We start from the raw sequence: 15462 nt of genomic DNA on the forward strand, positions 1-15462 counted from the left end.
AGGCAAGGATTGGTGGATACTAGTGTGTAACAAGAACTGTATTCCTGGTAAAGGTGCCCCATGCTTTGCTTAGTTTGAAAAAACAAAAAGCCGGTGGGTCCATCACAGAGGACAAAGGGTATCCCCATGATTACTGATCTTCAATTGGGGCATCACAGCCATAAACAGGTGCTTTTATCAAAGTTGAGCTTGGACTAAACATCAAGAAAAAAAGAGGTGCCTCTGGTCATTATTTCTCTTTTCGATATATTATTAATTTTAAGCACGCATAGTTATAGATGAAAGATTTCATTGGATTGGGGTTTAGGATATGTTTCAAGAGCTTTCATTACCACTAAATCGTGATAAGGTTATCTTAATCAAAGCGGACCTACTCATCTGGTTCTTTTCAGCTTGATGAGTTAAAAGACTCCTAAATCCTTATATTGATTGAGCTGAGTGAATTGGATGAAATCTAGATTGGTAATTTACTGACAATGATTGAACATAATAACTCACATTTTGAGAAAAAGTGTAAATAAACTCAGGGAAATCTAAATTAGACCAAAATATAGTGATATTTTTGTAAAAAATTAATTCAATCCAAAAGTTTAAATTCAAGAATGATATTTATATTAGACTTTTCTAATATATCTCTTCACATAAAAGTCCATTGGACTTAAATGTTGCGGAAATTTTTCTCAAATCAAACCCGGTATACCTTATGTATATATTAGTTGTAACGCCTCGTTTGCAATCGGTAAGTTAACATGCAATATAGTATTAAGCGCAAGATAATAAATTAACTTGCGGAAACTATATATCTAAAAGTAGGGATTGATTATTCTACCTACTATTTTTTCTGTCTATCTTTGCCTACCACCCTCCAACACTGTTAGATCAGAATCTCAAGAAGAGAGAGAAAGATAAATTTAGTTAAGATTATGATCTAAAGGTGTTTTAAAGTGGTAGGCAAAGATAGGCAAAAAAAAAAAATGATAGGTAAAATAACATATCCCTAAAAGTATCCCTATTACTCTATGTAATTATGTGACTTAACTTTTTTCTTTTCTTATGTATTGATATTCATAAGTTGTTTTTCGTATTATCTTAAATTGTACAGTCTCATACTTGTACGGAACTCTTATTTGTTAATCCTGTAGCTGTAATTAACGGTTAATGACTCTCTATATATGATAACTTGTATTATTTTGAATATAATCTTGCGGACAGAATAACAACTAAAAACTGGATAACTCAGGAAATAATTCCCACCATATAAAGAGTACTTGAAACTTAGAAAAGTCCAATCCAACAGAATACCAGATAGTCCAATCAATAGACTTAGAATCCATCTATGGATTCAAACAGTTGGCTTCATAACCAACATATATTTTTATGGGAATGAATCCTCTTATGTAGAAAAGTGATCATGTGGTCATGTTGTTTGATCACAACCACTTATTTGAAAATTGTATATTTTTCTCATTCTTATCTCATCATCAATGAGTGATTGTGATCAAATAACATGACCACATGATCACTTTTTCACATGAGAGGATCCATTCCCTATTTTTATACATGTCCTGAATATAACTCATATACAACATATATACATCGACATCTCAAAACATACGTTAGTCTATATACATAAGTTCATGATCATACATGCTACAAAAAATATAATTATTGTTAATAATTTTTTACATATTTATTACTCATTATTAACATAATTATAGTGTTATAAAATTAAATTGTATATGCCAAACAACAATTACTAGAAATTTTTTATTCAAGGATGAATATTGCTATTAGGTGCAAAATATTTTTTACGAAAATTAAAATATGAATAAACTGTGCTTGTCGCTGAACAAAAGTGAGCCGCTTCACTTTGCCCTTAACATGCCACGTGGACCATGCCCTCTGATTCTGTATGGAATTGCTTCAGTTTCTCTTCCACGTCAAGGTTTAGGCTTTAGAACATCAAAGATAGACAGAGGAAAAAACATAAATTAGAGAGTGCCCTCATACATTTTGACGGGATTAGTATCGTCATCCCCTCCAACGGCATTGAGTGGCGTCAACAAATTTCACGAGACTGACTTGCAGATTTTACGTGGCCATTGGTCCCGTCATCCATCCATACGGGACTGATCCCGTCACTGAACCATACAACTTTGACTACATTAGTATGATAAATCATCTCAAAAGTGCTTTGACAAGGATAATCTTTTACCAAAGCTTCTTATTACTGTGCTTTTGCCCATTAGAACATGTAAATCTAATGGCAACTGACAAATGTTAATCACGGTCCACTATTGGGTCATAATCTTCAACTATACGGCCATGGATGGATGTTTTTGTTTCCTAAGTTCACCAAGAATATAGAGGTTTTCCAATAAGATAAGATCAACCAAATAAGGCAATGTGTATTTTTAACATTTCCTAGTCGTCCTTAGTCCTTGTAGTATGGCATAAGAAGCAATAAATTTATATAATAAATTTTTGGCATACTTATTTACTTGTGCAACATGACTGATTAGCAATCATTTTATGCAATTTAGGAATATTATTAAATTAATATATATTTTTAAAGAAAAAGTTTAGGAAAAAAATTAAATTTATAAAATATATATAATTAATTTAAACATAATTTAAAATTAAATATTTAAAAATGATAAAAATATATATATGTATAATTAGTTCAAAAGAATTATAAATTAAAATTCAAAATAAAAATAAAAAAATAAGAATGACATAAATCACTTATCAAGAGAGAATAAACTAAAAACTAAATCACTTTTAAGATATTATATTTTAATTTAATATACAGAAAAATGTTTCTGCAGCTATTGCAGATAAGTTATTTGTAGTGTATTTACTCTCAAAACAACGTCGTTTTGGTGTTGAAATATTAAAAAATTATAATTAGAAAGACTATTATAACCCTGAAATAAATTAAAATTACAAAAATACCTTGATTTCCGCCCCAAAACTACGTCGTTTCGGGCTCAAAGCAAATAACTATTTACATTAATTACAGAAAAAATGAACCCTTTAATATATAAGAATATAATTGATAAAATTGGAATGGTGAAGGAAATCTCAATTTTCTAGGGTCAAGTATATATACTGAGATAACTTAAACATAAGATGTGAATAAGGGTTTAAACTTTCACGTACTCAACCAGACTAGCAAATTATATACTTATCAAGTTAACATAATTGGTTCACAACTTCCCTCTCTTATAACTAAAAAGAAAAAAGAAGAAGCAGTAATCATGTTGGAACCCTTCATGTATATCAAGTCTGCAGATGTGTGTGCAGCAGCTGATTATTTATCCATAACTGACTTGTAACTTATTTAGAGTTAGTTTCTGATTAGTTAGATTAGTTAGCTGATTAGTCTAGATATAAATAGAATAGTCCTCTGTATTCTTTAGATAGATTGAGAAATACAATGCTTCTAATCACTGATTCTTTGGATTTCAATATGGTATCAGAGCTCTGATATCTCGCTTTTCATCTTCTTTCTTCGAAATTCTCTGTTTCAAGTGCTACTATTCTTTACCTTGATTCAAGGTTTCAATGGCGAGTCAGAGTTCTCTTTCAGACCATTTGTCAAATCCATCGAATCCTCTGTATTTGCATCCAAGCGAAAGTCCGTCGTTGGTTCTTGTTACTCCAGTATTGAATGGACGTAACTACCATGGCTGGGTGCGTGCTATGAAGATGGCCTTATTGTCTAAGAACAAATTATGTTTTGTTGATGGAACTTACACGGTCCCTGCAGAAACTGATCCCTTGTTCAAGGCTTGGGAGAGATGCAATATCATGGTACTATCATGGTTGCATCGTTTTATTGATGAATCCATCGCAAAATCCATACTATGGATGGAGCGAGCTTTTGAAGTGTGGAAGAATTTGTTTGAGCGATTCTCACAATCGGATGTCTTCAGAGTCGCAGATTTACAAGAGGACATTCAACGCCTTCAACAAGGAGAGCGTTCTGTGAGTGACTTCTACACTCACTTGAAATCACTGTGGGATGAGTTGGAAAACCTCCAACCATTACTGAATTGCACTTTGTGGTGCATCAAGCAAGATAAAGGAAGGTAGGGAACATGATCAAGTAATTCGGTTTTTGAGAGGTTTGAGTGATCAATTCACTCATGTACACTCACAGATTATGCTTATGGATCTGTTGCCTGGGATGAACAAAGTCTTCTCACTTGTTGCACAATAAGAGAGGCAAATGAATTTTGAATTTCATTTTGAAGCTTCAGCATATGCAAAGGCGTTCATTGCAAACCAACAAATGAATCGTTCAGTGTTCAACAAAAAACAAGAATAATGCTGGTAGAGGACGTGGTACCAGACTCTGTACACATTGTGGGAGAACGAATCATACTGTAGATACATGCTACGCCAAGCATGGATATCCACCTGGATTCAGGAACAGACCAAGGCCAAGTTCAGCTAATGCTACTGTTTCTGATCTGATCGTGAATACTGAAGAACACAAGAATGATGATAAGGTGCTTGTGTCACAGCAAGACTATAAGAATTTTCTTGAATTTTGGCAGCAAACGAAGATGGAACAGAATGTTGCTCCCTCCACAACTAACCATCATGCAAATTTTGTTCAAATGGCCCAACCACAAAACATGACTCTCAATGTCAACTCAGACCAATTCTCTGGTAAGCCTCTTTCTCACTGGATACTTGACACAGGAGCAACAGATCATATATGCTCCATTGGTCGTTTCTTCTTTCCCTAAATAAAATCAAGCCAATTGACATTACCCTTCCAAATGGACATAAGGTTACAGCACACTACTCTGGCATAGTTCGTTTGTCTCCACTTTTACAGTTGTCTGAAGTATTCTATGTTCCAGAATTTTGTGTGAATCTGATATCAGTTACTAAATTGTTACATTCTATTCAATGTGAACTCATTTTTCGTGATTCTCTTTGCTGCATCAAATAGATCCATTCAGGACAAGTGATTGGTTCTGCTAAACTTTACAATGGACTGTTTGTCTTGAACTCAACAGAAGAAGCCCTCATGAAGTCAGAAGTAGACTTTACTAGGCAAAGTAATAGTGCATTTGTTGATACCTCTATGCTATGGCATTATCGTTTAGGATATATATCTGATACTGTTATGCAGAATATGTGTAGTAAATTTCCCTTTGTGTCTTGCAATAAGAATGGGACTGTTTGTGACGTATGTCATTTAGCCAAACAAAGAAAGCTTCCCTATGGTTCCAGTACTAGCAACTCTTCCAAAGTTTTTGAACTTGTACATGCAGATATTTGGGGTTCATTTTCTGTGCCCTATGTAAATGGTGATAGATATTTCTTAACAATAGTAGATGATTTCTCAAGGTTCACATGGGTGATTTTGATGACAAATAAAGGAGATACCAGAAATCATTTGCGCAATTTTTTCATGCTTGTCAAAAATCAGTTCAATGCTTCTGTTAAAGTAATTCGCAGTGATAATGGGATGGACTTCTTGATGCCAGATTTTTATGATAAAATGGGAATTATTCATCATAGAACATGTGTTGAAAGTCCACAGCAAAATGATGTAGTTGAAAGAAAACACCAACACATCCTCAATGTGGCAATGAGCCTTCTTTTTCAAGCGAAGATATCTCTCAAGTATTGGTCATTCTGCATATTGCATGTTGTGCATTTGATCAACAGAGTTACCACTACTGTTCTGAATAATAGAACTCCATATGAAGCCTTGTTTGGCTGTCCTCCCTCCTTAATACATCTCAAGGTTTTTGGTTGTTTTTGTTTTGCAAGCACATTGTCTTCACATTGAACAAAGTTTGCTCCCCGTGCTCGAAAGTGCCTTTTTCTTGGCTTTAGAGAAGGTACAAAAGGATATGTGCATTTAGACCTTCAATCCCATCAAATACTGATTTCACGCAATGTTGTTTTCCATGAATAGATCTTTCTCTTACACAACTTGACCTCCAACAATGATAGTCCCTTAACTTTACCTTATGCCAATTCCCAAGACCTTATTTCTACCAATTCCCAAGATCTTGACCCACCTCCCATGCCCTACCTTGGACCCCACCACACCAACAACTACCCCTTTATCTGACCCTGTACCCACTAGCACTGATGTTATTCTTACTGAGCCTATTGTTTCAGAACCCATTACTACTAATCCTATTAATGCTGAAACTACTCGCATTGAGCCTCTACGCAAGTCCAGTCGTTCCAAAAGACAGCCATCCTATCTTCAAGATTTTCATTGCAATTTTTCCTCTACTTCTACCTCTACAACAGCACCATATCCCATATCATCTGTGCTTTCTTCTGATACCTGCCCTCAATCTCATAACATCTTATGTTGTGCATTAAGTGCCAATGTTGAGCTAAAGTCTTATGAAGATGCTGTTGAACACTCTTGTTGGAGGGATGCTATGAAAGCTGAGCTTCTTGCTTTAAACCAAAATAATACTTTGATTGTCACTGACCTTCCCCCACACAAACATCCCATAGGTTGTAAATGGGTCTTCAAAGTCAAGTACCGAGCAAATGGTTCTATAGAAAGACACAAAGGCAGGCTTGTGGCCAAAGGATACACCCAGCTTGGGGGTGTTGATTTCCTTGATACTTTCTCTCTGGTTGCTAAAGTCACAGCCATTCGAATTCTTCTCAGTGTTTCCACTGCGAGGGGGTGGCATCTAGAACAACTTGATGTCTACAATGCATTTCTTCATGGTGAATTAGATGAAGAAGTGTATATGATGTTGCCACCAGGAATGAAAGCTGAGAAGGATAATCAAGTTTGCAAGTTGCAAAGGTCCTTATACGGGTTGAAGCAGGAAAGTAGACAATGGTATTCAAGACTTACTTCAGCTTTACTTTCCATTGGATATAAACAATCTGAGGCTGATCACTCATTACTCATAAAGTCCAGCTCAAACTCTTTCACTGCATTGCTCATTTATGTAGATGATATGGTTTTAGCTGTAAATGATATGGAAGAGATTAAGAAAGTAAAGGGATTTTTAGATGCAGAATTCAAGATTAAAGACCTTGGGTCCTTGCATTATTTTCTCGGATTAGAGATCTTGAGAACTAAGGAAGGTTTGTTTGTTAATCAATATGAGTATGCTCTTGAATTGATCAATGATGGTGGTGTCTTAGGTGGGAAGTCATATTCAACACCCATGGAACCAGGAACGAAGCTTTAACAAGGTAAAGGAGAGCTGTGTGAAGATGCAAGAAGCTATAGGAGACTTGTAGGAAGACTTTTATACTTGACAACTACAAGACCAGATATTTGCTATATGGTTCAACAACTTAGTTAACACATGAGTTGTCCTACAGATGTCCATATGAAGGCTGCAGTACGGGTGCTAAAGTATTTGAAAGGAGCTCCAGGGACTGGTATATTTTTCTCTGCTAAAAATGACTTGAAGCCATGTGGTTTTGCTGATTCTGATTGGGCAACTTGTCCAGATACACATAGATCCATCACTGGATATTGTGTTTTTCTTGGTTCATCCTTAGTTGGTTGGAGATCAAAGAAGCAGACAACAATGTCACGGTCCTCTTCAGAAGCTGAATATAGAGCACTAGCAGCCCTTGCTTGTGAAATGCAATGGATTCGGTATATCCTTGCTGATTTACAGATTGATTTGACACAAGCTATTCCCATCTATTGTGATAATCGCTCAGCAATTTACCTAGCTCGTAATCATAGCTTCCATGAGAGAACAAAGCATATAGAGATAGACTGTCACTTGATTCGGGAAAAGATTAATCAAAGGCTTATTCATCTTCTGCCTATTGCTTCTTCGGTTCAACTGGCATATAGCTTCACCAAGGCATTAGGACTTGGACTTTTTAAACATTTAGTCAGTAGATTGGGTCTTCGAGACATTCACTATCCAACTTGAGGGGGGTGTTGGAACCCTTCGGGCATATCAAGTCTGCAGATGTGTGTGCAGCAGCTGATTATTTATCCATAACTGACTTGTAACTTATTTAGAGTTAGTTTCTGATTAGTTAGCAGATTAGTCTAGATATAAATAGAATAGTCCTCTGTATTCTTTAGATAGATTGAGAAATACAATACTTCTATTCACTGATTCTTTGGATTTCAATAAATCACAGCTTAGATGAATTAGAAATACAACTTCAATTTTTATAACTTTCTTTTATATTGTATTAATGATTTTTATGCATTTTTATTTTTTTTTGATTTTTTTTAAATGGATATAATTTTCGATTTTCAAGTTAAACGTGTCGTTGGCTACAAAGTGGGTCGATGTCTTTAGTGTACTTTGGGCCAATATAACTTGTACATAACTTCAAACTGCATGAATGCCAAATTCAATGGGCCATTTCCAATATACAGTGTTTTTTTTTTTTTTTTTTTGGAAATTACAGTGAAATTTTTAAGTTGCAATATGTAGAAATTCTTAGATCAATTAAATAATAAAATAAAAAATCAATTTAATGCAATTGGTGCATTGTGCCGTTACAGTGTGGTATCAGTATCCATGAAGAACTTGGCGCCAAACCCTGAACTTTTCTTCCCAATGATTAATAGAGAAATTGATTGGAAGGCCAGTGTAAGGTACCAAATATTTTGGATGTGCATATTTTATTATTAATTACCCGTGCGCTTAGCGAGGTTATTTTATATTTAATACTTTTAATAATAATTTAGATTTATAAAGAGTAATTAATCTTGTAATCATGACAGGGCATTTGGTCTAGTGGTATGATTCTCGCTTAGGGTGCGAGAGGTCCCGAGTTCAATTCTCGGAATGCCCCCAAGGCTTTCTGTTTTTCTTTTACTCGTTTTTCTATGTTAAACTCTAACCTTAAAAAGTCATGTGATTAAAAAAATACAAAGTCATATTGTACCCAAAAAAGAAAGAAAGAAAGACAAGGCCATCATGTATGGGCTCATTGATAATGTACTATGCATCAATCATCTTATGAGAAGCTCTTATGGGCCTTGTTCACCCCTGTTTGCTTTTAATCATATTGGAGTTGCGGTTATTTTTAACGATTGATAAGTAATTCCAAGTCTGCTTGATTCCTATATTTATAAAATAAGCAATATTTACTAATAAATATATTTAAAAAATAAAAAAATATTTTCAATATTTATTATACATGTATAAGATATGCATAAGGAAAATAAAATATTCATATATAAAATATAATATAATTAAGATTTGTTAAAAGTACTCGTTTCATCTCGTGACAAGGCAAAATAATATTCTAGCAATATCTCAAAATAGAATACTTATCAAGTATAATATTTAAGAGCAATATTATTTACTACAAATATATAACATTTTATGAAAGCATTATAAATCATAATTAACTAATTAAGATAATTTTTTTTTTTTTTTTGGAGTTACCCAACCCTAATTACCTCTTTGAGGCGAGTTGGCTCCCTCCGGTATCTCCACAAGCTTCGACTCTTTGAGCCGGCTATGAGACTAATTCGGAGTGCGTGGGTCAGTGATGGCTAAAGGTTCAGCCCCCTCCCCAAGAATGCATTCAGCGAAGATCGAACACATGTCCAACCCCACTAACTCAGCGCCAAGGAACCCACTGAGCTGCACCCATTGGGTCTAATTAAGATAAATTGAGTGGGATCGAGAACAAGTATTTTATAACTAGGACACAATCAAGAAAAAAAATGTTTTATGATGGTGTGTTTCACGAAAACTCCTTTGGTACTTTTAAGCATTTGCAAATATTTAATTAGGCAATTAAACAATGGAATTGAAGTATCTCACCAAATCATGGTCCAATTAAACCTCATAAATGTTGAGCCATGGAATCTATAGGAAACGAGTAAAAGATCAGTCAACTAAGTTGCAACTATTATTATATAACCGGATAACCCTTTCGGAATATTTTATATAATTATATGCTCCTACTAAGCCAATATCGATAGGAACAAGTAAAGTATTTTCAACATTATTATATGTAAGTATAATAAACAATGAAATACCCTTCTTTGTCTTAACATCACCCCAGTCCCTAGTATTATAATATTTATATAGTTTATGCTCCACAAAAGCTCCACCACAGTGTCTCTCACTCAAATTTCTCCGTTCTATATTAGAGAGCTTCAACTTGTAACTTAAGAAGCAAGAAACCATGGCAGGTGGAGGCGAAGGAAGAAACCTAGAGGAAACACCTACTTGGGCCGTGGCCGTTGTTTGCTTTGTTTTGCTCTTGATATCTATCATCATCGAGCACATCTTCCATCTCATAGGAAAGGTATGTGTGTGTATATATATATATATATATATATATATATATATATATATATATATATGCATGCAAATGTATATACATTTATGTACATGTGTCACTATTTAATATTTGTCACTAATTATTGCACCATGTGCATGAGAGCAGTGGTTGAAGAAGAAGCACAAAAAAGCTCTATACGAGTCACTTGAAAAAATCAAATCAGGTGTGAGTTTGAACCATCTAAACCTCTAATTAATGAAATTAAGTTTAAGTTATTTTGCTTTGAATTGAGAATGAAAACTTTATAGTTAGATATTGATTTTTGATTTGGTTTGGTTTGGGGCAGAGCTTATGTTATTGGGGTTCATATCTTTGCTCCTAACGGTAGGACAAGGTCCAATATCAAGGATATGTATATCAGAAAAGGTTGCAGGGACATGGCATCCCTGCAGAATCAAAAAAGAGCATGAAGACCATACGCCAGAGCATAGAACCATTGGCCGGAGATTACTATCGTCGTTCATTGGTTCCGACAGCGAAAATTCCCGGCGTATTTTGGTGGCGGGAGGAAGTGACATGTGTGCAGCCCAGGTGGGTTGAACTCTCTTGTCTTAAATTTTATTTCAGAATGATTTAAGATTTTTTGTTTTTCATTTATAAAATATCATTTTTTTTTAATTTTGTTTTTAAAGATTCTAATTCCTTTATTAATTTAATTCTGCATATCCTTTCATTTAATTTAAACATATTTTATCTTTTAGTTTATAAGTAGAAAGCCTAATTCAGATTGGTTATTATATAAATGTGTAGGGTAAAGTCCCGTTTGTGTCATCAGAGGCTATTCATCAAATCCATATATTTATCTTCGTTCTGGCTGTTTTTCATGTACTATACTGCGTACTCACTCTGGCTCTGGGTACAGCTAAGGTAAAAACACATTCCAATATATATTCTTTTAGCAAATTTTATACCTCTTTGGATACATCTTCGAATTACTTGTCTCGTTGAATTGTAATTCAATAGATGAGAAGGTGGAAACGATGGGAAGAGGAAACCAAGACATCTCATTACCAATTTTCACAGGGTTAGTCGTCTGCATATATACATATGTATATAAATATAGTTTACGGGAAAAATTATATTTACAAATTTTTTATTTACAAACTCTTATAAATTACACTATGTCTGACTGGTCATATTTCAATCAATAGTGTATGACCGGTAATTTATAAAAAAAAATTGTAAACGGATCTTTCCCTATAATATTTATATATATAATGCTAGGGAACTAACATTTATAGGTGCATTGTGTGTTTATCACAGATCCTGAACGGTTCAGATTTGCTAGGGAGACGTCGTTTGGGAGAAGACACTTGAGTTTCTGGACCCAAAATCCTGTCCTCATTTGGATTGTAAGCCAAACCCATTTCTATGGTCTTTGTTTTTTTTTTTTTTTTTTGTTTCCTTGAGTGAGTGTATTCATTTAAAAATCGATTTTAATGGACTACAGTATAGTATATATTTTTTTTTAAATACCACAAAAAAGAGAGGAATATACACCTATGAAGCTCTATAGCTAGCAAAATTTTCTAATTTCTGTATTTCTTTTTTATATTTCCAGAAAGAAAAATAAGAATTTGTCGATGTATTCAACAGTTTCTTTGATAGCGTATTCAACGGTTTTTACTTGGCCTCTTATTATATTTACTTGACTATTTTCTCTCCTTTACCTGATTGTAATCTGCAGGTTTGTTTCTTCAGGCAATTTGTACGGTCAGTTCCCAAAGTGGATTACTTGACCTTGAGGCATGGATTTATTACGGTAATAACATTACATTCTTACCAATTTTACCTACCATTTCTTTAGCTAATCATTGATACTTGTTTGGTATATTACTCTTTATTTCTAGAACAAAATGATTTAGATTCTAACTTAGTTGTTCTTTTTTGTAAATGATCTCACCTACAAAATCAACATTGCCCAAATTAGCTGATTATTACATTTTCCAATTTTGTGTTTTACATGCATTGAACATTTAATGGAATTAACGTTAATTGATTTAGGCACATTTGGCGCCTCAAGGTCACCAGAAATTCGACTTTAGGAAATATATCAAGAGGTCTTTGGAAGAGGACTTCAAAGTCGTTGTAGAAATCAGGTTTTGTCCGTTATGCCCTCTATGTCCTTTTTTTTTTTTTTTTTTTTTCTCTTTCTGGATTTTTACTGTCACAATTAGCAAAAGTGTACAGGCTACTTTTAGAAAATTGTTTTATAATTGTCATGTTATTGAAATCTTATGTTTTAGAGATAAAAAGTACGTGAGATCCATATGTTAAAAAAATTATATGTAAGACCCATGTCAGTACAAAAATTAAAGGATGCGTAGAAAAATTTTAATTCTCGTGTTGAATGAGAATTATTAAACCCAAATAACAAATGTCATAATTTGATTTGCAAGTTTATTTTATAATTAACTGTTACTCTCTATAATTTTTCAGTCCTCCAATCTGGTTCATCACAGTTTTGTTTCTCCTGTTTAAAACTAATGGTAAGCAAATACATCTTAGAACTCACTAGGCCGAATCTTTTTACTGATTATTGTCTGTATATACACTTAGCTTTATCATTCATGTATGCACAGGCTGGTACTCTTATCTGTGGCTGCCATTTGTTCCTTTGATTGTGAGCACATGCAATACCTTAGCTTAATTAATTATCATATATATAGTGAACTATTTTATTCTACTATGGGTCCAGAATCCAGATAGGGATTGTTAATGATATTTTGTATAATTAATGTCCACAAAAATGCAGATCGTCTTACTAATTGGAACCAAGTTGCAAGTGATCATAACCAAGATGGGTCTTAGAATTCAACAAGAAGGAGAGGTCGTAAAGGGCGTGCCAGTGGTGCAGCCCGGGGATGACCTCTTCTGGTTTAACAATCCTAGACTTATTCTCTACCTCATTAATTTTGTGCTGTTTCAGGTATATGTGTATACTACTTTCCCAAAGCAATAACATCAATGTACTTGTTTTTATCACAAACAAAATTCACAATTCCTCTCGTACCATTTACCAATACCATCTGTTTCTTTTCTTAACAGAATGCTTTCCAGCTTGCTTTCTTTTCATGGACTGCGGTGAGTCGTCAAAAATAAAATTCAATTAAGCTACTACTCTCATCAATTAAAATGAAATCACCCGCATGAAAATACATAAAAATATGATCGAGACTTATGCAATTGTTATTATGCTAGTACTAAATTTCTATTCGTTTTTTTATTTTTTATTTTTCCTTTGGTGAGTAATGCTATCTTGTTTTATACACCATTACCTTAAATGTTTGAATATATTTTTTTTCAGCTTCAATTTGGGATGAAATCCTGTTTCCTTTCGCGTACGGAGGATGTGGTGATCAGAGTCTTCATGGGGTGAGTCTCATTCCTTTCCCTTTTAAGTGGTACCACAATTTATCCAATTTTGTAAAGTTTACTGCGTCCAATTAACATATATGATTTTCCAGGGTCTTCGTTCAAATCCTTTGCAGCTACGTAACTCTTCCTCTTTATGCTCTCGTTACACAGGTAATTAAATATTAATTTCATAAACAACTTTATTTCATTTTTCCTCTTCATTTATCAAAATCATCGCATATCATATATTACATATAGATAAAACCAACACTTCCCCTGATAGTTCATGTTCCTTTAAAAAAAAGAAGAAGATTAATTTGAATCCCGCATGTCCTTAATTTCTTTTCACCCGTTAATAGAGGTGTTCGCGGTCTGGATTGGATCAGTTTTGAAAAGAAAAATCATCTAATCCAATCCCTTCAGTTTGAATTTTTTTTTCAAATCCGATCCGATCCAATTTTTTTCGGTTTGGATTGGATCGGTTTTCAGTTTTTTTAAAATCCTAAATTTTGTTTTATGATTATTGTGCAAATAACATCTTTTGTATATATTGACTTTTTAATTTTATTTTTTTAAAATACAAAAGCATCAATAAACGATAATATAATTTTTTTTTTTTTGGATAATGAGATATGAAGCTCTATATAGATAAAATTATGTTGATGAGATGTGACTAGATTTTTTCTTGAGTTTAGAAATTTTTGGTCTATGATCGGAGGAAGACCTATTTAGGCATAGAGAAATTAATATATTGGATTGGATCAATTTTCATCTACCAATCCGAAAACCGATCCAATCCAATTAAAATTTTCGATTTTCAATTTTTTGATTTTCGGTTTATTCGATTATCGATTTTTCGGTTCGGTCACCACAGTGTGAATCAGTTGATGAACACCCCTACCTTACCTTGTTAACATATTGACTCGCTTTTTTATGTTCAACAAGTTTGTAAGATACCTAATAAATCCAATCTAATAATTATTAATAGAAAAAAAATCATGTCATTTAATATTAATTTTTCTTTAAAAAAAAATTAGAGCTTGGCGAAAACAATTTAAGAATGAATGAAAATTGATTGATTGTGGGTGAGAACAGATGGGTTCAACGATGAAGCCAACAATATTCGACGAGAGAGTAGCCTTGGCTATAAGGAATTGGCATTGCACCGCAAAGAAGCACGTAAAACGGAGCCGTGGATCGGGATCTGGAACTCCGATGTCAAGTAGGCCTACAACTCCGGCCCAATCCATATCCCCGGCTCACTTACTCCACTATGGCCCAATGGACATCAACCCCACATCTCCTATAAGATCCAACTCCTACGAGACCGATTCCCCTTCACCCTCCAACTCGCTCCACCACAAAGCCGAAGTCAATGCTGCTTGTTCTAGTTCAATTCATCAGCATGAAATGGAAATGGGCCAGGTTGCCCATGATCAAATACAAGAGGTCAGTGAGCCCAGCTCTATTCTTGTCCGTTCAGATCTGACCCAACATGAGATTGATATTGAGCACAGCAAGGAATTTTCATTTGATGGAATGGCTACAAATAATATAAAATGACAAGGGTGATGATGATTGCGGTACCAATTACCATCATCTGGGAGGAAGCAATAACGGGATAAAGGTGTTGTTGATGATGATTTATTATGGAAGAGTGACCATTTTGTCACACTTGGCAAAAAAATTTACCAGACTGCCACGTCAACAGTAAATTTTGTCAAAATGCCACGCTGCATCCTTAGCCGTCGTTGAAGAAGTCTGATAATATAACTAATTCGTATTATCTTATCTTAA

General features: G+C 34.1%; 2 protein-coding genes and 1 non-coding gene across 3 annotated transcripts; all 3 read left to right on the forward strand.

The window, feature by feature from the left end:
- The first annotated feature begins 3567 nt into the window (after positions 1 to 3567).
- LOC133299505 (uncharacterized) lies at positions 3568 to 5818 on the forward strand. Its single transcript, XM_061498974.1, has 3 exons — positions 3568 to 4094; positions 4343 to 4680; positions 4980 to 5818. Exons 1-3 carry the CDS (start codon positions 3568 to 3570, stop codon positions 5816 to 5818), a joined length of 1704 nt encoding a protein of 567 aa, XP_061354958.1.
- Positions 5819 to 8727: 2909 nt separating this feature from the next.
- TRNAP-AGG (transfer RNA proline (anticodon AGG)) lies at positions 8728 to 8799 on the forward strand. Its single transcript has one exon. It is a non-coding gene; the product is annotated as a tRNA-Pro (tRNA).
- A 1350-nt stretch (positions 8800 to 10149) lies between these two features.
- Positions 10150 to 15228, forward strand: LOC133299498 (MLO-like protein 6). Its single transcript, XM_061498962.1, has 15 exons — positions 10150 to 10272; positions 10414 to 10471; positions 10595 to 10839; positions 11059 to 11175; positions 11272 to 11332; positions 11572 to 11660; positions 11996 to 12070; positions 12313 to 12407; positions 12748 to 12797; positions 12891 to 12931; positions 13064 to 13237; positions 13357 to 13392; positions 13616 to 13683; positions 13776 to 13836; positions 14761 to 15228. The coding sequence occupies exons 1-15, from the start codon at positions 10150 to 10152 to the stop codon at positions 15226 to 15228; spliced, it is 1761 nt and encodes a 586-aa protein (XP_061354946.1).
- The last annotated feature ends 234 nt before the right edge of the window (positions 15229 to 15462 follow it).

The sequence above is a fragment of the Gastrolobium bilobum genome, unplaced genomic scaffold (genome assembly GCF_033153095.1).
Source record: "Gastrolobium bilobum isolate Gb01-03AN ecotype WA unplaced genomic scaffold, APGP_CSIRO_Gbil_v1 utg12016, whole genome shotgun sequence".
In the NCBI taxonomy this organism is placed as follows: Eukaryota; Viridiplantae; Streptophyta; class Magnoliopsida; order Fabales; family Fabaceae; genus Gastrolobium; species Gastrolobium bilobum.